The sequence below is a fragment of the Choloepus didactylus genome, chromosome 24, assembly GCF_015220235.1.
Source record: "Choloepus didactylus isolate mChoDid1 chromosome 24, mChoDid1.pri, whole genome shotgun sequence".
In the NCBI taxonomy this organism is placed as follows: Eukaryota; Metazoa; Chordata; class Mammalia; order Pilosa; family Megalonychidae; genus Choloepus; species Choloepus didactylus.
In genome coordinates, this window is record NC_051330.1 from 2,612,589 (window position 1) to 2,637,461 (window position 24,873).

At 52.3% G+C, this 24,873-nt stretch overlaps 2 protein-coding genes and 1 non-coding gene across 4 annotated transcripts; 1 reads left to right on the forward strand and 2 right to left on the reverse strand.

Moving 5' to 3' along the window:
- Positions 1-1,789: 1,789 nt before the first annotated feature.
- On the forward strand, positions 1,790-11,245 carry TRIM41 (tripartite motif containing 41). Of its 2 annotated transcripts, none has more exons than XM_037817561.1 (6): positions 1,790-2,913; positions 6,202-6,297; positions 8,068-8,298; positions 8,878-8,900; positions 8,996-9,228; positions 9,593-11,245. In XM_037817561.1, exons 1-6 carry the CDS (start codon positions 2,107-2,109, stop codon positions 10,192-10,194), a joined length of 1,992 nt encoding a protein of 663 aa, XP_037673489.1. In that variant the 5' UTR covers positions 1,790-2,106; the 3' UTR covers positions 10,195-11,245. The 2 variants fall into 2 exon arrangements, with proteins under 2 accessions (XP_037673489.1, XP_037673490.1); XM_037817562.1 differs by having other exon boundaries at positions 1,793-2,913; positions 9,101-9,228.
- A 982-nt stretch (positions 11,246-12,227) lies between these two features.
- RACK1 (receptor for activated C kinase 1) lies at positions 12,228-16,812 on the reverse strand. The gene is made up of 8 exons (XM_037817567.1): positions 16,596-16,812; positions 15,703-15,874; positions 14,991-15,138; positions 14,684-14,779; positions 14,152-14,262; positions 13,400-13,540; positions 12,754-12,864; positions 12,228-12,343 (listed from the first exon to the last, which is right to left on the reverse strand). The coding sequence occupies exons 1-8, from the start codon at positions 16,702-16,704 to the stop codon at positions 12,278-12,280; spliced, it is 954 nt and encodes a 317-aa protein (XP_037673495.1). The 5' UTR covers positions 16,705-16,812; the 3' UTR covers positions 12,228-12,277.
- Positions 16,334-16,401, reverse strand: LOC119520151. The gene has a single exon (XR_005214142.1). It is a non-coding gene; the product is annotated as a small nucleolar RNA SNORD95 (small nucleolar RNA).
- Positions 16,813-24,873: the final 8,061 nt, after the last annotated feature.

A 24,873-nucleotide genomic window follows, 5' to 3' on the forward strand; every position in this document is an offset into this window, starting at 1 on the left:
GTAGCAGCCAGTGTGGCTCGGGTCCCAGCCGCCTCCGCCCATCTGTGCAGACCATGCGGGTTACTGACCTCTTGCTTTCCAGCCGGTGGTGGATAAGCCTCCTGGCTTAACGTTAAGCAGCGGGAGAAACTGTGGCTGGTTTGCAGGAACCCCGCTCGGTTCGTGGCTTTGGGGCGTTGGGTCAGACGTCAAAGCCCCCGCATTACCCCGCTCAGCAGCACGCGTTCACCTGGAGACTCCTCACGAGGCTGGAAGCACCTGGAGAGCAGGGCAAGCTCTGCAGCGCTCCTGGCACCGCGCACCGTCCGGCACCCACCGGGGATTCTGTACACAGATTGGTGTCTTCTAACTTCTCAAGAAGGTGTTTTTTTTTTTTTTTTTTTTTTTTTTTTAATTAAACGAGACATTTAAATCAAGCATCAAGTATTATTTCTATCGCACAAGGATAGAGCAGAGATGCGCAGGGTTCCACATTCCGGACAGAATTGTCTCAAGTACAGTGAATCGCACAAACCCAATCCGAGCCCCTGCTCCTGGAACCCGGGCTCCTTCGAGACAGACCTCGAGGCATTCGAGCACGGAGCCTGCGTGTTGCACAGGTCAGAAAGTGGTGGGTGGACAGATGGCACTTAGAAAAAAAGGTTTTGTTTTGCTTCGTTTTAGGATTATTCCTTCTCTTGGTTCAAAACTCAAAAGGGTACAGAAAGATGTCCTTGTTATCCCTGACACTCAGCCTCCCGGTTGCTTTCCCAGTATCCTTAGAAAGTATCCTTTTTACTAGTATTCTCACAGAGACGACGATATTGAGAGTAACGGGCAGCTAACGCATCGCGCTCACTATGAGCTGAGCAACATTCTAACTGCTTTACATGACATTAATTCTCACAAAACCCTCTGGGATAGGAGCTATCACCTTCATTTTACATGAGTAAACTGAAGTACCGGAACATAGAGATATCAAATACATCTAACAGCCCACCTCCTCTTTTTTTTTCAGATGGTAGCTACTCTACATACTTGTTCCGCACCTTGCTTTTTCACTTAAGAGTACGTCTTGCAGACAGATTCCCTTTCCACAGCTAAAGAGTGTTCCATTGTGTGGATGTGGATATACTGATTTGTCATCCTTGCTTTAGTGAGGGGCAGTTAGGGAAGTTCATGCAAACGATGCTACAGTGACTGGATGGAAGGTTTCTAAAATGGGAACGAAAATTGCAAACTAGGGGGTCGAACAGTCCCGGCTCCAGGTGCACTTCTCCAGGCCCCGCCCCCTGAACCGTCCGGGAGAGAACCTCTGAGTCCTCCAACAACAAAGTTCTCAGCCTAGAGGGGCCGGAAGCGCCGCAGGGTTCTCGTCCGGGCTCCTCCCCTCCGCTTCCGGCACCGGTTGTGGGGAGCTCCTGCAGCAGTCATCCGCGCCCGGTCGGTAGGGTCGCGCCGGACCGATGCGGTCATAGCACCCAGGACGGACGGCCGCCCAGCGCTTCCACCTTCCCCCGAAGTGTCCCTCCAGTTATGGAGAGGCGGGGAGGGCGGTCCTTCTGGTCCCTCTGTGTTCCTGGCTGTCCAGCATCACAGAGACAGGGGCCTCCCCCATCCTAGACCTGCCTCCCTGTTCCCCGATGCCTCCTAGAGCGTCTCCTCGCCGTTTCCTGTCGCCCAGGGGCCCCGGGAGGAAGAAGGGGGCGTAACACGAACGCGGGGGGGCACTCGGGAACCTGAGTAGCGCGCAGACGTCGGAAGTGTTGGGTAGAGAGCCGGAAGTTGGGGGGCGGGGCCAGGAAGTGAGGAGGGGCGGGGGTTTATGAGGAGGCTCAGGGAGCGTTGGGGGCAGATTTGCACTCAGGGCCACCTGAGGGCCTTGGCTGTCGCGTTCAGCTCTGTCCCCTGCCCTCGCAGGGACACGGTTGCCGTCCGGGAGTAGGCTCCTCTGTGTGGAGGGCTGGGTTGTCGGGAGAACACTTCTCTGGCGGCGCTCGGGCGAAGTGTGGCGAGGGCAGGGCTGGGGGTGGGGCCGGGTCGCCAGGGCGCCTGCGAGGGAAGCCCCCCGCCCCCCGCACCCCCCCACCCCCAGCGCACGTCCACACTGGCTGGCCGGACACTAAGATGGCTGCCGTTGCCATGACACCCAACCCTGTGCAGACCCTTCAGGAGGAGGCGGTGTGCGCCATCTGCCTCGATTACTTCACGGACCCCGTGTCCATCGGCTGCGGGCACAACTTCTGCCGAGTGTGTGTGACCCAGCTGTGGGGCGGGGAGGACGAGGAGGACAGGGACGAGTTAGACCGGGAGGAGGAGGAGGAGGAGGAGGATGGCGAGGAGGAGGAAGTGGAGGCCGTGGGGGCCGGCGGGGGCTGGGACACCCCCATGCGGGACGAGGACTATGAGGGCGACATGGAGGAGGAGGTCGAGGAGGAAGAGGAGGGTGTGTTCTGGACCAGCGGCATGGGCGGGTCCACCTGGGACAACATGGACTACGTGTGGGAGGAGGAGGACGAGGAGGAAGACCTGGACTACTACTTGGGGGACATGGAGGAGGACCTGAGGGAGGAGGATGAGGAGGAGGTGCTGGAGGAGGACGAGGAAGAGGAGCTAGACCCCGTCACCCCGCTGCCCCCGCCTCCGGTCCCCCGGAGGTGCTTCACCTGCCCCCAGTGCCGAAAGAGCTTTCCCCGGCGGAGCTTCCGCCCCAACCTGCAGCTGGCCAACATGGTCCAGGTGATCCGGCAGATGCACCCGACCCCGGGTCGCGTGAGTCGTGGGAACGAGCAAGGCATCTGCCCCAAGCACCAAGAGGCCCTGAAACTCTTCTGTGAGGTGGACGAGGAGGCCATCTGCGTGGTGTGCCGGGAGTCGAGGAGCCACAAGCAGCACAGCGTGGTGCCGTTGGAGGAGGTGGTGCAGGAGTACAAGGTGAGAGGCGCACGACGAAGGTGGGGGTTCAGTGGGGTGGAGAGCAAGCCAGAGAGCTTGCAAAGGGAAACCTCTCGCCCCCCTAAAGAACCTCGCACTGGTGATGTGATTCTCCTTTGCCAAGCGCTTCTGGCACTTAGCAAAGGGGTAGAAAGAGAAGGATCCTGTGCACACACAAAGGAGAGGCGCAGTGAAGAAGAGAGGGCAAAGCTGGGAGAGCAGGTCGCTGGGCTGGGCCTTCTGGGGAGCAGGCCCCCGCTGTCCCCTGCACTGTCCCCAAGTGTAAGAGTGCAGCTGACAGGTCCCTGGTACTTTACCGCCAGTCCCGGTTTCAGTCCTTGACTGAGGTCCGGGGAGACGGGGAGAGCTTGGGCAGCCAAAGAGCAAGGAAGGACGCTGAAGCAGAGGCATAGAAATGACAGCTTCTGCCAGACCTGACCGCCCTGAGTGGGATTCCCCTTCCCATGACGTGGCTTGGCCGTCCTGGAGGACGGTTGTTGGGTGTCCATCAGTTTGATGTACGGACCAGAACGTCTTCCCTTTCCTGGTAATTCGGGGAGGTGGGAAAGAGGCTTTTAAGTCAGAAGACCTGGCTCTGCCACTTACTCATTTTCAAATCTTGGGCAAGTCTCTGAATCTCTTTGAACTTTTCATTTCTCCAGAATTAATGTTTCTTGAGTGCTTGCTGTGTACCCAGGCATCATCCTAAGCACTTTTCACGGGCTATCTCGTTTAACACTCAGCCCTGTGAGTTTGGCGTGGCTTCCGTGCCCGTTGTGCAGGTTGGGACACAGAGTCCGAGAGGTTTAAGTAACATGCACGGGGCCACAGCTACCTGGTTGTGACCACCCCACCTACCCATATGCTGATAACAGCTGTCACCACCTCTTCAACGTTGGTTGTTAGTTTGATTTTTCTGACATGGGACCTCTCTCCCTGGAGTCTGATTGTGGTTCGGTTAATGTCTTGCCCCCTACTTCTGACCCTGACTCCTTTTGGACATAGGTAAAGATTTGTTTGTATGACAGCCAAACAAGTAGCATTACTTAGCAAAGGCGTGGATGGGTAGGACGAGTTGGAGGAGAGGATGGCTTCTTCTGTGTGATCTGCATAGTGCTTTTTCATCAGCATTATCCCAGTTTTAGAGTAAAGTGTCTAGGGTTTCTCACCTATGAGTGGTATAGTTAAGGCAAACATACATCCCCTCATTGCAAATAACTGTTCTTGCATGCAGTGATTGGCAAACCTGGCTGATCATCAGAATTACTAGCAGAACTTTTCAACAGTGCAGTGGGCCCTTCCAGTAGAGATTGTGAATCGATGATGGGGAGAGCTTTGGAAAGTCTACCATAGTTTGAGAATCACTGCGTTGTTAACATTGCCTGCTTTTTAGGCCCTACGTCTTCAGGGGAGGTTGTGAGCTCCTTTTACCTTTCTCTTTTAAATCCCCTTGGTTCCTAGAAACTGGACATCGTGCTTGTTAACTGGATCGGTGAGTGTTTCACCTCCTCTCCTCCATCCTCCCTCTGTAGGACTTCTCCAAAGAGCTTCTGAAACTGGATTGTATTTATATTAGCCACATCTATTGAATACCAGTTGCCTAAAAGTCCTGTGCTAGGTCCGGAAGGGGTATGGAATCAAAAGAAGTTCTAGTTCCTTTTTTGATCAGCTTCCAGGGCTCTGCAATTTGGGGAAGCCAGATGGGCACAAATAATCTGATATTAACTGATTAGCAAATATAAAATAAACATGTTTTGTTAGATAGAACTAATTTGAGGGATTTCCTTTCTGCTCTTTTATAGAAGGGTAGTTTATTCTTTTCAGATACATACACTAACCAACACTTGCTTGGCACGGTGCTGTTCTGTAGAAACTTTCTTTATTGAATAGGTAATGGCACATGAATGCTGTGTAAATAAAGCTCCTAAAAAGTTAAAGGTCCTTGAAATTTTCTCTTAAATAGTAACCTATTTGGATTTGTGCTTGCAAACTTTTTGTCATTGATTTAGAAAAAATATTAAGTGGTAAATTTACGTATTATAAATTCTGAATGGAGTATTAATTATTGACACTTTACTGTAGAACAATACAAAGTAATATTAGAAGGCAAACATTTTGTGAAGGTCATGCTGTTTTCATGTTATGAATTGGCCATAATCACTTCTTCTGTGCAACAACCGCTTTTTGAACTTGGGGTCAGTAACCTCTTTAGTTCAAGGGTTGTTACCGGGATGTCTCATAGGTTTATGGCCTAGGTAGCAAATGATAGATAATATTACTGATCTTTTGCTGCAGGCACTAAGGTATGTGTGCACTAAGCATACTGTTGACACGTATTGTTCCCATGTTAAGAGGAGAAGACTGGAAGCATGGCTTGCTTCAGGTTACTTAGCTGCATTTATGTCCAGATTTGAGTCCATGTGTGAGCTCTTAATTCTATCTAATATTACCTATCAAGGAAAAGAAGGAAAAAAGAAGAAATTAAAGACAGAAAAGAAAAAAGAAAAGAGCAAATAAGGGCCTATTTCACCCATTCTGGTGTCTCTTAATGACCCTTTAAAGAAAAAGACTTGGCCACAAATTGTTGGAAAGCAGAGCTCATTTGCATATGTGCTGTGAATGAGGAGAGGTTGGTTGTTTTTTATTGAGGGAGCAATAGAGCAGGAGAGAAAATAAGGAAAGTGGGGCCCCTGCCTCCAGGAGCCTGGTGTCATGGGGGAGGCACACTTGTGAATAGTTAGTGTCCTGGGGAAGTACTGTAAGGATTTTGTTCAGTGTTCCTTGGGATCACAGAGGAAATGTGGATCAGGTAGTTCTATGTGACAACACTAAGAGCCTGGGTAGAAGGGGAGACTATAAGAGGTGAGGCTAGAAATGTAGGAGCCACGAGAGCCTCAGATCCTGCAAGTGGTGAAGAACCACTGGATGATTTTCAGCACGGGTACAAAATCGTTGGACAGGTGTTTTCAAGATCATTGTTGGGCAGGCCGTGAGAAGCATTGCTTAGGGAGAAGGATCCAAAGGCAGCTCTGGATGTAGGCCCTACGGTTGGAAGGATCCCACCATTAGAAGCCACACTCAGGGCTTCTGTACCTAGGACAGGTGGAGGGTGGGAAGCCGTTGTCATGAAGAAAGGGGGGAAGGGAATGTGATGGTCACATTTTGCACTAGGGTGTGGGCCAGGCTTTGAGCCCCCACCGACTATGGGAGGACTGAAGAGGTGGGCTCAGGAGGGGCAGGGGCCTGTCCCAGCCCAGGCCTCTAGCCTGCCTTTCCCCTTTCCCTCAGGCCAAGCTGCAGGGGCACGTGGAACCACTGAGGAAGCACCTGGAGGCCGTGCAGAAGATGAAGGCCAAGGAGGAGAGGCGGGTGACAGAGCTGAAGGTGGGTTGAAGACTTTGGCAGGGGCTGACTGGTTTTGTGGTTGGGGGTGAGGAAGATGGGGCCGCCTGCTCTCACAGATGGTAGCTACATCCCCTGAAAAGGTGGCAGCCAAGGCTTGGGAGAGGGGAGCCTTTGAGGGTCTGGAAGCATGTTTCTAGGTCCCCAAATGGAGTGAACAACAAGGCCAGGCTGGGAGAGGTTGGGGCCCTGGCCTAAGGCTGCAAAGCAGCTCTCCACCCCAGACACCTGACCCCTGCTCCAGAGCCCGTGCTCCATGCTGCCGCCACTCACATGAAGGATCACACAGAGGGCAGGCAGGGGCCAGGCACACCCCGCGTGGCAGCCGTCAGAGAACCCCCAGGCTCCAGAACAGACGCAGGCCGAGGAGGCGGCAGCATGCGAGGGGCGTGGCCTAGGAAGCTTGCTGTGCCCCTAAGAGGGGCCGAGGAGTGGACGGGGGGGACTTAGTGGATGTTAGCATTGCAGAGACCTTGGTATCTTCAAGTCCAGTGTTTCTTAATCTTTTTTTTTTTCCCTCATTATTACTCCCCTGCCTCAAAGGAGTCTTTTTAGACACTTTTTTCCTTATTGTGCCCCTCTCCCCCCAGCCTGTTTTTGTAAGGCTGGCTGGCACTGCTGGAGGGGGTTGGCACTGTGAGCTGCAGAGACCAAGTTGGGGCATCGCCCTCTGTCCCTCTTCCTCTCTCTGCTCGCAGCGCCTGTCTTCCTGCCAGCGGCTGGGCCTTGCCACTTCCCGAGGCCTGTGCTCGTTGTCACCTGTGCATCAGGGACTCTGCAGTTGGCAGCTCTTGGGCATTGGTTGGTGGAATCTGAGTCTGGACGTCAGGGAGTCGTCTCATCTCTGGCCAGCTGTCCCTCTTTCGGGCTCTCTGGGAGGAGAGGAGGGTGCAGAGGAGGCTTGTCAGGATGTGGGTGACACTGGGGCAGAGTGAAACTGACTGTGGCGGCTGTTACCCCCACTCCAGCCAGGGCCTTCCTGCCCGCTCTGGCCCATCACTCTTCCCAGTGTCTCCAGCTGATGGCAACTGGGCAAAAAGCCCCCAGGCAGGTGGGGTGGGACTGGGCAGGAAGTTTCTCTGGTCATGTGAGTTCCTACATAACATCCCTGATTTTGCCTCTTGGCCCACAAAGGCTAAGATACTACTTGGTCCTTTGCAGAACTGGAGGAAGTGGGTGATTTTCCCAAGGTCACTGTGAGTCATGGTGTAGTCAGGAGCCTAACTTCGGTGTCTTGATTCTTGAATTCCTTCATGTATTCATTTCAGAAGGTTCTCACCAAGGCCTACTGTGTGGTAAGTGCTGCACCAGGGTCTGAGGCAACTGGAGCGAAGGCATCCTCAGCCCCTGCTGACAGGGATTGTGGTGCCACGGAGAGGAGAACATCGACAGATACTTCAACCTAGGTGTAGAATTTCATACTGAGATGTATGCCATGAAGGAATATAATTGTATTTGGAGAGCAGAGAAGGCTCAGGGAATATTTAAAACGTAGATTAAGGCCTGAAGGATGAGTCAAAGTTAGGCCGACAAGGTCCGAGGTTAGGTCTTTGATGCCGAGTCAGGTGGGTTTGAGACCACTGTGCGGGACAGGAGTGGCCCCGGTGAGGCCGAGACGTGAGGAGAGAGACGGGCCTCTTTCTCGGGCCTGGGGCACGTAGAGCTCCTTTGCCTTTGACTCAGGGTAGACTCGGTATTGATTTAGCTTCCTGGTGTCAAAATGGTATCCACCATTCCCTTTCCTTCAACCAGAGCCAGATGAAGGCCGAGCTGGCCGCGGTGGCCTCCGAGTTTGGGCGGTTGACGCGGTTTCTGGCAGAAGAACAGGCAGGGCTGGAGCGGCGCCTCCGGGAGACGCACGAAGCCCAGCTGGGCCGCGCGGGCGCCGCTGCCAGCCGCCTTGCTGAGCAGGCTGCCCAGCTGAGCCGGCTGCTGGCCGAGGCCCAGGAGCGGAGCCAACAGGGAGGCCTGCGGCTGCTTCAGGTGAGCGGTCTCCGCCCTCCGTCCCCTGCCTCTTGGTTTCCGCTGGTCCCACTGGCAGCCCCCGTGCCTGCCATTTGCTCTGTCGGGCGCTGGGTGCCAGACATCTGTCCTCCTTGGGAAGGAACCACAATGATTGAACCTGAAGACCAGAAAGTTCTTTGAGAACAGAAACAGAGTTAATGTTGGATGGTGTGTGAGAGACTGTTTTACCCAGTGGAAGGAAAGAACATTTCAGTTGTAGAAGGGGTTTAAGTGAGAGTTGAGGAAAGAATTCTTGACAGTGACATCCTGTAAAAGGTGACCAAGTCATGTTATGAACATTTTATCACTGGGGTTGATTTTAAAAAGCGCAGGGCTCACAGCCCTGTGACGGGATGAGGTAGTAAGTCTGGTGTGCCGAGGCATAGGTGTGACTGAGGTGGAGTCACGTTTTTGGAGTCCTGAGGGTGCTGCTTCTCCCTCCCTGTTCAAGTTTGGTCCTTTCTCTGGCTGGAGATGGGGAGAAAGGAGCCGCCCCTGTGCAGCTGACTTTCTCTTTGTCTCTTTCTCCCTCTCCCTTTTTCTGTTTGTTATTCCCAGGACATCAAGGAGACTTTCAATAGGTGTGTGCTCGCCCTTCACCCTCTGTGCCCCATGGCGTCTGCTCCCCCACCCCTGCCCTCTCTTGGGCATCCCTCTCCTCTCCTTCCTTCCCCAGGACCCGACTTTCTGCCTCCTGGACCCTCCTCTCCTCCCCCTCAGCTTCTGCGCTTCTCTTTGGGAATACGATGGTCCCACCCCCTGCCCGGTCCCCTCCCTCCAGGTGTGAAGAGGTGCAGCTGCAGCCCCCAGAGGTCTGGTCCCCTGACCCGTGCCAAGCCCATAGCCATGACTTCCTGACAGACGCCATCGTGAGGAAAATGAGCCGGATGTTTTGTCAGGCCGCCCGAGGTAGGGAGGTCACCTGTGCGACCTTCCTTTGCCTTGCCCTTCGCAGACCTGAGGTTGGGTCCTGAGGGGAAGTCGGTGCCAGGGGAGGGGGGCTGCGGCGGCGCAGGACACAGGCAGGCAGCTCTGGGACCTGGATGCCAAGGGGACCTTCTCTCCTACCCAGGCAGGTTCTGGGGGCGGGGAGGGTGAGAAGGGCCGGGGTCCTGCCAGCGCGCCCAGGGGAAGCGGTGGAGCCAGCAGGAAGCGGGTGGGGAGGGGAGCTGGGCGACTGGAGGGGCTTCGGGAGAGGCGGAAGCCACGGCGCTGGCTGCGGATGGGGAACAGCTATTCCAGCCCCGGCGTGTTTGTCCCCCCCCCCCCCAAGTGGACCTGACGCTGGACCCCGACACGGCTCACCCTGCCCTGATGCTGTCCCCTGACCGCCGGGGGGTCCGCCTGGCAGAGCGGCGGCAGGAGGTTGCTGACCATCCCACGCGCTTCTCAGCTGACTGCTGCGTGCTGGGGGCCCAGGGCTTCCGCTCTGGCCGGCACTACTGGGAGGTAGAGGTGGGCGGGCGGCGGGGCTGGGCGGTGGGCGCTGCCCGCGAGTCGACCCATCACAAGGAGAAGGTGGGCTCCGGGGGGTCCTCCGTGGGCAGCGGGGACGCCGGCTCCTCGCGCCACCACCACCGCCGCCGCCGGCTGCACCTGCCCCAGCAGCCCGTTCTCCAGCGCGAAGTGTGGTGCGTGGGCACCAACGGCAAACGCTACCAGGCGCAGAGCTCGACGGAGCAGACGCTGCTGAGCCCAAGCGAGAAGCCACGGCGCTTCGGCGTGTACCTGGACTATGAGGCCGGGCGCCTGGGGTTCTACAACGCCGAGACTCTGGCCCACGTGCACACCTTCTCGGCGGCCTTTCTGGGCGAGCGCGTCTTCCCCTTCTTCCGCGTGCTCTCCAAGGGCACCCGCATCAAGCTTTGCCCTTGATCAGCCTGCCACCCGCAGGGGCCCCTCTGGCCGCGGCTGGAGGGGCGGGTGGTGGTGGAGGTGGCCCACGACTTTTGGGGCTCAGGCCCCTCCCTTTGTTTCTGTTACTGCGTTGCTTCCCGCTCCCCTTGATCCCAGGCCCCTGCTTCTCCCTTTAGGAGCCTAAAGAACCCTCCTGGCCTCCAGCTCGGCCTTCTCTCACCTGCTCTGTCCAACAGGTCTGCATGGGTCCCAGTAATAACAGCTGCCTGGCCTGCCCCCCGCTGCCTGCCCAGCCCAGCCCAGCCCTGGGGTCTGAGTTGGGAGTAGGGGAAGTGGGGAGATTGCAACCTTTCCTTAACTTCCTTCTCCCCACTCCTGTTCTTCAGCCTTTCTCAGTTCTGAGGCTGGAGGGTTTGGGCAAGACTCATGTAATGTTTTTCCATTCCAGTTACCCTTTCTGGTGCAAATTTTAGCTAAGGGATTTGGAAGCTGTTTTGGGGAGGCAGGCTGGGGAAAAGGGTAGAGCTGGTAAGAGAAATGTCTACTCTGCTGGGGAATTAGGAGGAATTCTAAACTTTCCTCCCATCCCCAATTTCTACCTCCATAGACGGGCCAGAATTTAGTTTCAGTCAGAGACCTGGAGTGGTCGACATGATTGAAACTACATACAATTACATCACCCAATAAATTATTTTCTCCCTCTTCCTTTTTTGCTGCACTCCCATCTAGGAGCATAGCTCACCCCACCCCACCCCTCCAGGTCTTTCACTGCCAGGCTCCTCCTTCCCCCTTTGTTTAATGGAGTTGTTCATGAATTTCCATCAGTTTCCAGCCTCTCTCCATGCCTTCAGTTCCCTCCATTTGACAAGCCCTGATGGGGACCTGGGGACAGGGGCTTGGGTCCCCAGGATGACAGCCTTGGGTAAAATCTATTTTTCTAGTAACCCCTTGCCTTCTGCCACTTATCAGCTTTTGTCCTCTGCTTTGATGGCTGAGGTTAATTCATGTTCTTGGGGAAAGGGAGCAGTGGGCTGTGTTGTGGAAATGAATAAAAGTTTATTTGCTGCTTCTCTGAAGTCCATTCCTTTAGGTGAGCAGAAAGAATCGTGCTAGTCTGGATAGGAACTGGGACAGGTCCCTGGCCACCTCATCCGAATATCCTGTTTCTCACATTTACTAGCACACCCTTGGGTGTCGACCTGATCTTTTGCTGCTTCCTTGGCTCCAGGACTATGTGATTTCCCCAGGAATTTCCAGGAACTAGGAATACTTCATTTCCTGTCTTTTTATCAGGTTGAAGTCCCACAGTTTGAAGCTGCATTTATGACTTTCAAATCCAGCACACTGTTTCCTCAGTGGTGTGACCAGCAGCACTAGCTGCTCCACCTGAATGTGCCCCCCTGTGGTCGCTGTACATGAGGTTAAACCAGTAGAGCCAGCTGTGATCATGGTTTGCCTGTCTGAGTACCTTAAGCCCACTTCACACAATTTTTAGTCTAATTATGAAGGGAGACAAAAGGAGTTGTGACTAAGCAGCAGCTTTCCTGGTGACAGCTGCCTTATAACAGGTAAAAGGATTAAGAAATCCATTTTTACCAAAGACCCAAGTGATACAGAGTACACTAACCTGAGGGGTTGCAGAAAATTAATTTATATTCATACCTTCAGAGGGATGAGAAATTTTTTCCAGTTCGTTCTTTTGTGTTCTTCTATTTCCCAGCTGGTTGCAACTATGTAGGACCCTTTCTCTCAGCAAGTTTTTCCATAACTTAAACTTCAGATAGGCCCCCAGAATCTGTACCTGAAACTTTGGCTACCACTGTGATGGGTAAGTTTGGGAAACTCTCCTTTACAGCTGTCCAAGAACTCTTATCTTGTGGGGGACCTGCACAGACTCACCCCCTTGCCCAAAGCCTTATTTACTTGGTTCACACATCCCATCACCCTACTTCCAGTTTGCCAGTATTTATAATTAAAGTTTTTTTTCCCCACCAGGAAGCAGCATGGATATGAAGTGGCTTTTTGCTTAACAGAGAAAGACACTTTCAAAATGTCCGAAAACCAGTTTTTCCTTTATTTCTAAAGCTCTGCCATAAATGTTTTACCGGGTGCCGATGGTCACCTGCCACACTCGCACCAGGTTGTCTGTGTAACCAGCAAACAGGGTCTGCAAGAAAAGAGAAATCACCCCAGGTGAGGGCAGGTCTGCAGTCTCACTAGTGCAGCTAAAATGGCCCTCCTTTTAAGATCCCAGGCTGGGTAGCTGACTACATTCCTAGAGTGAGATACAGCTGGTGGTAAGGATTCATACGTTTGCCAACTGCTCAAGTAAGTCAAGGTATTAACCTAAAGACGCAGGTATCCAAAGCCCTCCAGACCACAGAATTTCCTTTGCAGCATACTCTGTGTTTGCTAGCAGGCCTGATGAGGTCCTCAATAATCATGGCTAATCTTTTCAGTGTAATTCTATCTTATGTCAGAGAGACGGAGCCTGTGCCTGCCAGACTAGTCACACCACAAGCAGAAAGGGAGGGGGGGAAAAGAAGCCAAATTACCCAAGAGGGCAGACCCACTTACCTGGCCATCGGCAGACCAGGCCAGAGAGGTGCACTGGGGTGGCTCTGCCTTGCTACTGGTACTGATAACTTCTTGCTTCAATTCATCTACGATGATCTTGCCCTCCAAGTCCTGGTAAACAGGGCAAAGAAACCATTAATCCTATTTAATGTCACTGACAACTTCTCTTATGAGGCCTAAAATTTCCAAGGATTTTCTATACCAAAGCAGAGCTCACTGCTCAAGAGCCCCTACATAGCTCAGTGGTTTTCAATATGGGAACTTGCCCCCCTCCCACCTCCCACATTTGGCCATGTTTGGAGGCATTTTTGGTTGTCATCATGGAGGGGAGTTTTCTACTGGTGTCCAGTGGGTAGAGGCCTGGGATGCTGCTAAAAATCCTAAAATGCACTAGACAGCACCCTGACAATAAAGGACCCAAACGTGCTGCAGTTGAGTAAGCTCCCGTAATTTTTAATCTCCCATTATCTCAACACCCCAATCCTAGGAAGTTTTAACTTGCCCTTCCTGGCCCTTCACAGACAAACTGATCGTGGTGTACAAACCTTAAATCTCAGCAGACAGAGGGCATACTGGAGTGAGCACGACATCGGAAGGTCTCCCGAAGCGCAGCCAGGTCCTCAGCCTGGCAACACCCCACACTCACCCAGATCTTGATGCTGGGGCCCGTGGCGGCACAGAGCCAGTAGCGGTTAGGGCTGAAGCACAGGGCGTTGATGATATCCCCGCCATCTAGGGTGTAGAGGTGCTTGCCTTCGTTCAGGTCCCACAGCATGGCCTGGCCATCCTGGGAAGACACAATCAGGTCAGTGTGACCTCTGCCCAGTGTTAATTCCACTAGTCCCCATGTTTCGTCCAGATCAATTCTTAAGCTTTCCCCTAGTTTCCTTTAATCAAATGGCTCAAGTATCCCCTACAAAAGGCATGCTCAGGTCCCAACCCCTGGCCCCTTGGGGTCCTGAGGGTGTGAACCATTTGTAAATAGGACTTGTGTTAGTTAAGGGGCATGCAAACTGAAGGAGGGGAGGCTTTAACCCTACATGGCTGAAGTTCTTGTAAGCAAACACAACTGAACAAAAGAGGAGAGAAGGCCATGTGGAAAAGCCAGAAGCCAACGGGGCCAGGAGAGCCAACTCCATCACGTGCATTGCCATCAGATGGAAAGACCAAGCACCCAAGGATCGCTGGCAGCCAGCCCCAGAGTGCCAGTCTTCGGGTAGAAAGCAACGTCTCCTTGGTGCTTTGATTTGGACCTCTAGCCTCAAACTGCAAGCCAATAAATTCTTGTGGTTTAAGCCAGTTCAGTGCATGGCTTTTGTTTTAGCGGCCAGGAAACTATTACCTATCAAGTATCCTTTCTACACTGCCCCGCTCTGAGGAGGCTCCTGGCCCGAGTACCTTGCCCCCAGAAGCACAGAGGGATCCATCTGGAGAGACGGTCACTGTGTTCAGGTAGCCCGTGTGGCCGATGTGGTTGGTCTTGAGCTTGCAGTTAGCCAGGTTCCACACCTAGACGGGCAGAGGACCACAGATGAGCGGCCAGACCAGCCAGACCCGGAGCCCAACAAAAACAACACGATACCTCATTTAAAAACACTCTCAGGTACAGTAATCATTTATCATTTTACAAGTAACAAAAAAGGAGGTTGAAATGATTTGTCTTGGCCACCGAAGAACAGTTGGGGTTAAAACAAATGCTGTGTGGAGTCTTACAAGGGGCTCTGGGCTAAATTAAGCTACTCCACATTTTTTTCCTCTTGCTATTAATACCAGAAACTTATGTCCAAAGTTGAAAACAATAGCAGAAAAAGGAAACACTCAATTGAGGGAACCTGCAAAACACACGAAGTTGGAGCCATGACCATCTGGGAGACAGCGGGAGCACATTCTGGCTGGAAAAGGCCCTTCTGCCCCCTGGCTCCAAGCTCACCTTGACCAGCTTGTCCCAGCCGCAGGACACAATGATGGGGTTGCTGCTGTTGGGCGAGAAGCGGACGCAAGACACCCACTCTGAGTGGCTCTCATCCTACAGATGGAAAGGAAGTAGAGGGAAACCTTTCTGTGTCATGAAATTCCAGCGGCCACACCCCTCCCTCAGCCATGTGGGGTGGGATGGATGTTGGCACCCCCAGAACCTTTAGGTTCCTGACAAGACTTGAAACCAGCACATGAGACAAAGAGAAATGGAAGAGGAGAGGACCTCCAACACGTGCTCTCCACCCATGCCTTCACTTCACCTGGACAGTGTATTTGCAGACTCCCAAAGTATTCCAGAGCTTGATGGTCTTATCTCGGGAGCCAGAGACAATCTGCCGGTTGTCAGAGGAGAAGGCCACACTCAGCACATCCTTTGTATGGCCTACAAATCGGCGTGTGGTGGTGCCCCTGAAAGGGAGGACTCGATCACTCTCTAGAAAGATACGCAAACACTGTTCCCCCACAGTCACACCATTGCCCTGTCTCAGTGGCGCTGCATTACTCCACAATGGCTCTGACCACAGCAAGTCCTTGGCTGCGTATGTACCAGAGAATCTCCTCAGAATTGCAGGACATGTCCTCACGTCCCCATGGGGATCGGCCAGACAATGTCGTCTGTCATCACCAGGACCCTCCATCGCTCCTGTCGCTTGCCTGACTGCCATCCAGGACAGTTCACAAGACAGAGCGTGTTGAAATCACAAACCACTGTACTGGGCAAAGATACTCATCAGACCACTTCTCAGCAAGAGAAAACTCAAAACTGAGTAACCACTCAATTCAAGCAAGGAGTGAGGGTCTGACGCCCCTCTTCTTTAGGAGCTCCGCCCACAGCCCCCACGATGCACCCGATTCTCCCCGGTGCCCCCACGATGCACCCGATTCTCCCCGGAAGACACCTCCCCACAGCCTCTGCTTCATTCCTGCCCAGCTCCTCCCCAAGGCCCCTGAGCTAAGTGAGCAGCTACTTGCGTTGTGAGATCCCAGAGGCGCAGGGTTCCATCCCAGGAGCCTGAGAGGGCAAACTGGCCATCAGAGGAGATGACCACGTCACTAACAAAGTGGGAGTGACCCCGCAGGGCACGCTGGGGGATACCGTAGTTGGTCTCATCCCTGGTTAGCTTCCACATGATGATGGTCTTGTCTAAAACGAGATAAAACAGAAATGGTAGCCCAGCCTCCCTGCCGACCTACTGGAGAATCCAGATCACCTCCAGGTCACGGATGGCTTTAAAAATGACAAATAATGGACTGGGACGCTGCAGGAAATCTGTAGCCCCAGAAGAGTCTCCTAGCCAGGGCTGAGTGATTCACTACTGCAGGGCAGAGCTGAGCCGTACCAGGAGAATCTGTCAAACCCACTGGACATCTATTTCGCATCTTAACCGAGGCCCAATGCAGACACACAGCAGTTCACACGCGGGAAGACCACTGGTGGGCCTTCTGCAACTGCTTCTGAGGGGCTGACGCTGGAAACGACTGGACGCTTCCTGCAAACGCGCCCCACACAGTGATGTTTGAGATTCAAGGCCAGCCTGACTCCAGCCTCAGGTGACTTCACACCGGGAGCGCTCGGGCCCGAGACGCCTCTGGGGTCGGGCGGCAGCTCAGAAACAGCCTCTGGGTCTCCGCACGGTCACTCAGACGGCATGTTGGGGTCATCACCGCCCCGCCCGAGGCCCCGAGAACCACACCCGCGGGGAGGGGTCCAGGGAGGAGAAACCCCCTGGATGCTCCTGGAGGCCAAGGGCCGGCTCGCGCCTTCCTCCGCAGAGGCCGGGCGCCGCGCGGGCTCACCCCGGGACCCTCCGCCATCGCGCGCCACCGGCCCAGTCCCGCCCTAGCCCCAGCCCTTGAGCCCGCACCTCGCGAAGCCGACAGTATCATGTCCGGGAACTGCGGGGTGGTAGCGATCTGGGTCACCCAGCCGTTGTGGCCCTTGAGGGTGCCGCGGAGGGTCATCTGCTCGGTCATGGCGGCGGCGGGTGTGGGGGTCGCCGCAGCGACGAGGATGGCACCAGATAGTCGGGAGCTCCGGGAGCCACAGCCGACACCGCCGCTGCCCCGCCGTGAGAAAGGAAGAGCCTCCCGTCGCCGGAACCGGAAATACCCTCCCGCTCCGGCAAAATGGCGACCCCCAGGAGACACCTCGGCCAAAGATGGCGGCGCCCTTGATAGCACAAAGTGTGAAATCTCGGGACATGACGTACCCTCCTCCCGCAAGAAATATTTACTGAAACCAACGCCACTGAAGTGTTTAAAAAGGCTCGTCATGTTTCATTCTCTTGCTTTCCTTCTAGCGACATAGACGACCCAGTATATAACGCAGTGTATGACAGGCTAGAACACAGTCAACCCTGTTGCGGACGATGACGGTGGTTAGGGGCACAAATACAAGTTCTTCCGTGACCCAGAATAAATGTCTGTCACTATTACCAGGTGTTAAGAATAGGGCGGCATGTGGGAAAAAAGATACCTGATGGACTATAGTTAACGGCAATATTCTAAGATTCCCCCATCAGTTGTAACACAGCTACCACCCCAATGCTAAGTGCCAATCATAGGAGGGGGAAAGGGGTTTTTCTTTTTGGAGCCATGAAAATGCTCTAAAATCGTGGTCATGAACGCACGACTATGAGATTACACTGCGAGGCACTGACTGTACCCGTTGCTTGGCTTGTATTGTGTGTGAATTAAACAGCTTTAATAAAGTCTCCTTAAACGTGGACTGGGGCGCCACGTCCCCGCCGCGGAGGAGCGGAAGCGTGCGGCCCTTTCCGCTGAGGGCCGCCTCCGTCCCCTGCGTGCACCGCGGGGTCCCGCCCTTTCCGCTCGGCGGCTGAGAGGGCAACGCGGAGGGCGCTGAATGCCGAGCGCCGCAGGGTGAGTACAGCTGGGCCATTTGACAAATACTGCATTAAAAAAGAACCTTTAAAAACTTTAAAACCGTGCTCAAGGGAACTGTAGGGGTTGGCGGATTGTCATGCACAGAGGGCGGCTCTTGCATTAGACGTTTATGAGCTGAACGTATTGGCGCAGGCACTCCATGTAAGACTAAAAATAGGTCTGTGGCTCCTGCTGCGGGGCTGCCACCCAACTCCCGCCTAGGGAAGAGCGTGGAGAGCCGGCAGAAACGGAAGGGTCCGGAGGAGGGACCTCGGGGTTCTCATTTCTGGGGACTCGGGTCAAAAGTCGGCTGCAGACCTGGTCATCGCACATAGAAGACCGCGGGCCCGGGGTCCCCGCGGGCCCTGAAATAGGTGTCCGCTGACAGCAAGGAACTCAGGTACCTGGCTGCTTACCGGCTTCCGAGTCAACCTTAAGGCGCGTGTATATATGGTGTCTCCCGCCCCTGGGTGGACCGCAGACCCCTCTATTTTTTAGTGGAGAGGAGGGGCACAGATCAGGGTGACGGCAGCCGTTATCATCTATACAAAATTAAGGGATTATTCTTAAGTATATACTTTTTATTTGTAACATGTGTTAACCTTACTTTCTCATTTGTGAAGTGAGTTTGGAAATAATAATAGTGCCTACCTCACACGATGTCGTGGAGTGTAAATGAGTTAAGATAGGCAAAGCGCCCAGCGCATCGCCTGGCAGAATAAATGCTACGTCGCTTCTTTAGTGGATAGGGGAACCTGTTTTAGGTCTTGGGGATACAGCTGTGAAGAGGACAGAGGACGACTCAGCTTTCTTGGAGCTTGCATTCTATGGAGGAGGGAATTCGAGGGGGGGGTTGGAGCAAAGGTACCAAGCAGTGGTAGTGTCCTGTGGATATATAGGGGGATAGTGTCCCATAGGAGGAAAGGTATATGGGAAAAGGATGTTTCCTTCTGCGGGAAGTCAGCGCAAAGGTCCTGAGCTGCAGTGTCAGAGGAGTGTTGGAGTATGAGGAAATGAGGACAGACCTGTAAGATGGGGGCCTGGGGGAGGCGGGGAGTAGTTCACGCTTCGCAAACTTGGGAAAGAGTCTTTGCAACGCGTCCCGGAAGGTCGGCGAGGAAGATTGCACAGTGGGAGCCGGGGGCAGTGGCAAAGCTGGCAGACTAGCAACCTAGGTGCTGGGGAGGTCAGGGTTCCTCCCTTCTGGGCGCTGTCTCCCGATCTCTTGCAGAACCCGCTACCTTCCTAGGCAGCCTCCTTAGGTCCCGCAGGGCTTTGTCCTGGCTGTGCTCCCTCCACGCCCTGATTGACGAGGGTCCTACTAGAGCCCCGGGGTGGACATCACCTGCCTCCTTGCCACCCTCCCTCTCCCCACTCAGGTGTTTATTTTCTCCTGTGGTCGTGGGAGCCCCCATTTTCACCCACCCCGGCACCCAGCTCCTTGGGTGTTCGGGACCGATGGAGAGGCGGCGACTCCACCGAGCCTCGGTGTGGGAATGACATGCGTCGCGCGAGGGTTTCGACAGCTTGTACGCGCGGGGTTCCCCCTGCCCTCCACTCCCGCTGATAACCCCGCAAGTCACGCCACTACATTCCACACCCCCGAAAAAGCTCCTGGTGCTGTTTCCTGAACTTTGCCCCGGGAGCCCCTGTGGAATCAGCATGCCTCATGCCTGAGGAAGACCAGCCTCCCAGACTCGCCTGCACGCGCCGTGGGAGAGGATCTTTCTGCAGGGCAGGGCCGGTTTCCGAAGCCGCGGGTGCTCCCGAGGCCAGCGCCTCCCTCCCCCGCCGGCTCCGCTAACTGCACCCCTGCCCTCCATGGGGCCGAGGGGGAAATTCTGGTTTGGCAGTGGATAGACCTGACAGTGCCAGTTGGGGGAGAAAGATGGAATGTTGGCCTTCCCTGACGACCAGCCCCGCTGGATTCGGGCTTTCCCCGCACAGTTTCTCCAGTCTTCTTCCCTCTCCTTTCTTGAGGGGGATGCGGCAACCCACAAAGGACGATCCTGCGGGGGGAGGACCATTTGGGGAGTAGCTCGCGGCGGGGGCTGGGATGGAGATGCTGCCTTCCCCCTCAGCACCCAGCCTCACGGGCTCCCTGCATGGCCCCTGGCCCGGGTCAGGGGCTCCAGCTGGGATCCTCATCCTCCTTAAGAGGAGAAATCGGTGGGACAGGGACCCCAGTGACCTGCCGAGTAACTCAGCCGTCCCTCCCGCAGGAAATCTGCCTGTGCCAACTTGGTGTGGATGTTCCGCCTCCTTTCTCCCCAGGGAAGGGCTCCTGTCAGCCTCTGGAGTTGGGAATTCTCAAGAGCATGAGCTCCACAAAGCTAGGAATCTCAAGAGGCTCTTCTGAGGGGGTCCATCTTACCGTGACTTCTAGCTGAAAAGAGCCACTCAGGCCACGGTGCCACGGGTCCACCATTACCTTGGAGGCCTCACCTCCCCACCCTGTCCCGGCATTCAGGCCCACGGGGGGGATGCCTGACAGGGTTTCCCTTGGAGGCCCAGGAAAAGGACCAGGGGCCCGCTGGCTGCCAGTTGAAGCTCTGCGGCAGGTGGCTTCCCCTTGTACTTTTAGATACCAAAGTCTTTACTGTCACCCTGTGTCCAGTGTGGCCAGCTCTGAAATGTCCCTCGTACTGTTTTGTGGTGACATGGCCCTCTTTCTTCAACTCATCAGTTCACTTCCCACACAAAATTTTACACATGCTCTTCTGTCTGCAAGGCCCACCATATCCCACCCTCTTTCTCTTAATTAAACCTAAGCTTTCTTTAAGTTCAGGTGGCCTCCTCAAAACAGCCCTCCATTACCCTCAGGTCTAGGTCAGGCTCCTTTCTTCATGCTCTCGTAGCAGTGGTAATGGTGTTGCTGGTCCTTCACAGCACTTACCTCGATTTGCAGTTACTTGAATTCCTCAGGGCTCCCCGAGTTCCCGGAGAACAGGGACTCAGGGACCAGGGTAGAGAGTTTTGCACGTGGGAGACTGCCTCACAGGCTCAGTAGTAGAGCTTGAGGATAGTGTTCCAGGTGGAGCTATCAGCACAGGGGAAATGGGATAGAAGTGGTTGTTGTGTGGAGGTTAAAGAGGGAACTTGAGAGGGAACAAAGTGTAGGCAGCAGATAGAGTGAAACCCAAAGTTGGGCTGGGAGCCCTAATCAGGAATCTGCGGCTAAGGAATCTGAATTTTGTCCTGAGGCTGAGGGCAATTTTTTAGGGTTCTGAACACATCCTTCTCCTGCCTAGACCTGATTCTACTGGAAGGCATTTGTTATCGGAGTGGCGGCAAGGCTGGAGGAGTAAGACCAGAAACGGGAATCAAGGCAAGAAATGACTGAAGCCTAGAGCTGAAGCCCTGGACAGGTGGATCTCTAGTAAGGCCATGAGAGTCCTACTAAAGAGTGCTGAGACCCTGAGAACTTAACCAAAGGCCCTGTGAGTGAGGAGTAAACACCTTTTCCAATCCATCTATCCCCTCCCTACTCTGCCTCCTTCACTCCAACATCTAGAATTGGGTTCTGTATGTAGAAACTAATGTTTGATGGCTGAAGAATTGAGTACAGAAAGGTTGGTGACAAGGAAACACGAAAGTATAATTATAGGTGCTGTTCCCCTCCTAGTGAGAGGGGCGTGTCATTATCAATTCCTGGAACAGTGATCACACGTTTTTTTTTTTTTTTTTCTGGTATGTCTATCCTGATACAGATTCAGTGTCCATCTTAGGCAGAAATCTGAGGTCTACTAGCCCCCTGAAAGCAAACCCTAAGCCATTCTGTTGAGTCTTCCCTAGGAGATGCGACTGTGGGATTCCCCAGGTCCTGGGTGCTTCTGTACACGTGCAGAGTCAAGGGCTGTGGAAATGAGGATAGTCCAGGCAGGACTGTAAGAAATTCTGAGAGAAGGCAAGCTTCTGGCTTTCTATATAAAGAATTTAAAGTAGTATTAGATGGTAGGGAGAAACCAAAGGTTACTAAAGTCCCCCTCTTCAACTTTCAACCAGGGAATTCCATGTGCCTAGGGAGACTATGCCAAAATGGAATCTTGAGGCCAACTAGCTCAATCCAAAAATATGAGGGCTGAAGAGGAGATAGTTCTCCATGTTCATACTAAACAGCCAGGGCCTGCTGAGAGTGCTGGGAAGAACCAGATTTCTATGCCTTCTTGCATAGAAATGCACACTTCAATGTGATTTGGTAGCCACTAGCCACATAGGGCTATTTAAATTAAAATTAAATACAATTAGAAATTGAGTTCCTCAGTTGCACTAGCCACATTTCAAGAGCTCAGCAGTCACATGTAGCTAGAGGTACCTACTGTTTTGGATAGCACAGATGGAACACTTCCATCCTTGCAGAAAGTTCTACTAGGCGTAATATCGAGGGCTAGTGCCCGTCTCCCCCTTCCTGTAACCCCATTTTACCAGCCAATGAATTTTTGTAGTAAATTCAATGTTACAGGGTAACTTAAGAAGGAGTTAGGGATTGGGGGTGGAAAATAGCATAGAATCTGTAGGGGTTTTAGGAGGTAGGACAGAGTCCAGGGCTGATGACCAGTGGGAGAGGAGCAATAGGTTTTTGTTTTGTTTTGTTTTGTTTTAATTAAGTATTGTGGATTTACAGAAAAACCATGCAGAAAGTACAGAATTCCCACTTACTGCCACGCCACTCCCCAACACACACTTGAGCATTACATTTTGAAGATGTGCTTTAGAAGCTAATATTGCATGTATTGGCCCAGGGCCAACACCTACCTGTTGCTGACAAGGGCAGACAGTTCTGGCCTTTTATGCATAAGCTTTAGCAGCATCCTGCAGTGCGGACAGCCCTCAACAAATAATCACCTGGTCCAAAATGTTAACAGTGCATAGTGCTGAGGTTGAGAAACCCTGATCTGAACATGGATCAGATCTTTATGCAAACACTAATCATGGGTTCCAGACTCAGTAGGTAGGAATCTGAAACATTGGGAAGGAAAAAAAATCAGGAGTGAATGGAACAGTGGCTTCCATAAAGCTGAAGGGCAGATATAACTGGAGTGTGTTTAAGTACACAGGAAGGCTAAGAACTGAGATCACTGCAAGTGGAGTTGAGGATTTCAGATGTGTAACAAGTCTGTGTGAAGGTGAGGTCCAGGGTACACAGCCACGGGAGTAGAGAGAAGGAAGATTCAACAGTATGACTTGTGATACTGTGGTTAACAGGGGAACCTAGTAGGGAAGACATTCAGCAAACAGGTGAGTTATCAGTGGATACGGATATACCAGTTTTTCTCAACATTTCTGTCACCTCACACCCCTACTTTTCCTGCTCTCCCTCTTTCACTGTTTAAAATTAGCATGACTAATAATTTCAGAAGGGAAAAATTTTTACTGAGATGATGTGATAACCACGTCACTGTTAAGCCTGTTTTCTAGCTAGAACACTGTTTTTCCTCTGAGGTGTAGAAGATGCAACAAACAGAACACGAGCTGCTTCAGTAACGATCTCGTACTGTTTTCTCTCCATGGCTAGACATACCACCCCTGCCCCCTCCAAATAGCTTTTAAGATGTAAGATGTGAGGAGAAAATAGCACAACTGACGGACTAAAGCTAGGGTATTAATATGGAAGTTTCTAGCCAACAAAATCAAACTTGAGTTCCACAAAGTCCTCTTGAAGCTCTTCCAGTGAGGACTGAACATCAGTGTGAAACACATTCCTCTCAAAGCTGCCACAGGTGGGTTTTATGAATAAAATAATTCTGAATATTTCACTTTTTTTCCTTGAAATAGCATTCATGAGTCCAGCTCCTGAAAGATTGGCCAAGTTAGGAAAATCAGGCATTTTTAGCACCAGTTCGCTATGTCTATAGCTGGATTTTCGGCAGGTTTTCCTTGAAGTATTTCATGTTGGCATTTGTCCCTTGACATCTCAGGATCAATTTATTTTACACTTCAAAGTGTCAAACTCTACTGAAAGTTTCACTTTTTTAAAGTTTTTCAAGTATAGAGTCTTTCTTGCTGGTGTTTCGAAATCAGGGTTGTTCTGTCCGTAAAGTCAGTTGAACGCAGTCCTCTTTGACAACCAAAGAACACTCTGAATGGCACTCAAATCTTCAAAAAAACAAGGCAAACAAACTGGGCTGAAATGTGCTGTTTTTCACAAAGGATTGTGCTGACAGCAAGGCTGAAGATTTCCAGTAGATTATGAGCAGAGTTGTAAAAGTGGACACTTGTGGTAACTGCTGTAGTACATCCTGAACACCAGTTTCCTTCAATTTTTGCCCAAAACCCAGATCTGAAACATGGCATTGCTGTACAACTAATAACAAAGAAGGATGAGCTGATGTTTTAAAATCTGAAGTTTGATATGTTCAGTCATCAGTTCAGAGATAAGACTGAAGAAGGAGATGAAGAAATTCTGGAATTCAATTTCCTCACAAAATTGTGGCAGCACTTAGAATGCAAGGTTTCAGAAGTTTCTCAATTTTTTTTCCCCTTGGTAATTAAAAGGCCTCTTTAATATTAAGCTTTCAAGGCCTCTGAAGATTCCTGTTAATAAGCCAATACTGTCCAATCTGAAAGGCTTCAGAGACTTGTGCTTTGCAGAACACTCCACTTTTTTTTAATGGCATGAATTTAACAGTGTTTGGCATGGTGTCACTGCCCAATACTTTCAGATAACTCAACTGAAGTTCTCCCTATCTTCTGCATCATAACGTGAATAGATACTTGATAAAAGCATCAAACAGTTTTTTTGGCTGCCACCTTTAGCTACCTCAAAAGAGAAGACAGAAGTACCAGGAGTACTGAAGATGGAAGCACCTGGTGCCTCTTGCAGAGCGATGAATGGTTTTATTGGCGGCAGGTGGTTGGCAGGGCGATCGAGGCACCCAATTATGCCTGAGCCCCAGTAAGTGAAATCTTTGTTCATTTTCTTTTTCACACACCTAACTGCCACCTAAAATCTGACACCATTTAATGGTGTCCTGGGTCAAATCTAAATGATCTTATTTTCATAATCCTCTGATTCTAACTTGCAGAGTCAAGGCGAACTCTAACTCACGGGATGGACAAAATGGAAGATATTTATAAGCTTTTCAGTGTTCAAAAGCCTCTTTTTATACAAAATCAAATTTTCAAAGCACATTATCTCCGAACAATATAACCGTACTGGATATGTGAAAGAAAGCAGTGTAAATAACACCATATTCACAATGACCATCTCCTGTAACTTCCCAACTTTTTACCAACCGATTAATTTATAGGCCTTAC

Coding starts and splice junctions, on each gene's coding strand:
- TRIM41 (XM_037817561.1), top strand. CDS start 2,107: ATGGCTGCCGTTGCCATGACACCCAACCCTGTGCAGACCCTTCAGGAG. Junction 8,299..8,877: donor GAGGCCTGCGGCTGCTTCAG/GTGAGCGGTCTC, acceptor TGTTATTCCCAG/GACATCAAGGAGACTTTCAA. Junction 8,901..8,995: donor ATCAAGGAGACTTTCAATAG/GTGTGTGCTCGC, acceptor TTCCTTCCCCAG/GACCCGACTTTCTGCCTCCT.
- RACK1 (XM_037817567.1), bottom strand. CDS start 16,704: ATGACCGAGCAGATGACCCTCCGCGGCACCCTCAAGGGCCACAACGGC. Junction 12,865..13,399: donor GCCCCAGCATCAAGATCTGG/GTGAGTGTGGGG, acceptor CCTGTTTACCAG/GACTTGGAGGGCAAGATCAT. Junction 12,344..12,753: donor CCTGGTCTGCCGATGGCCAG/GTAAGTGGGTCT, acceptor CTTTTCTTGCAG/ACCCTGTTTGCTGGTTACAC.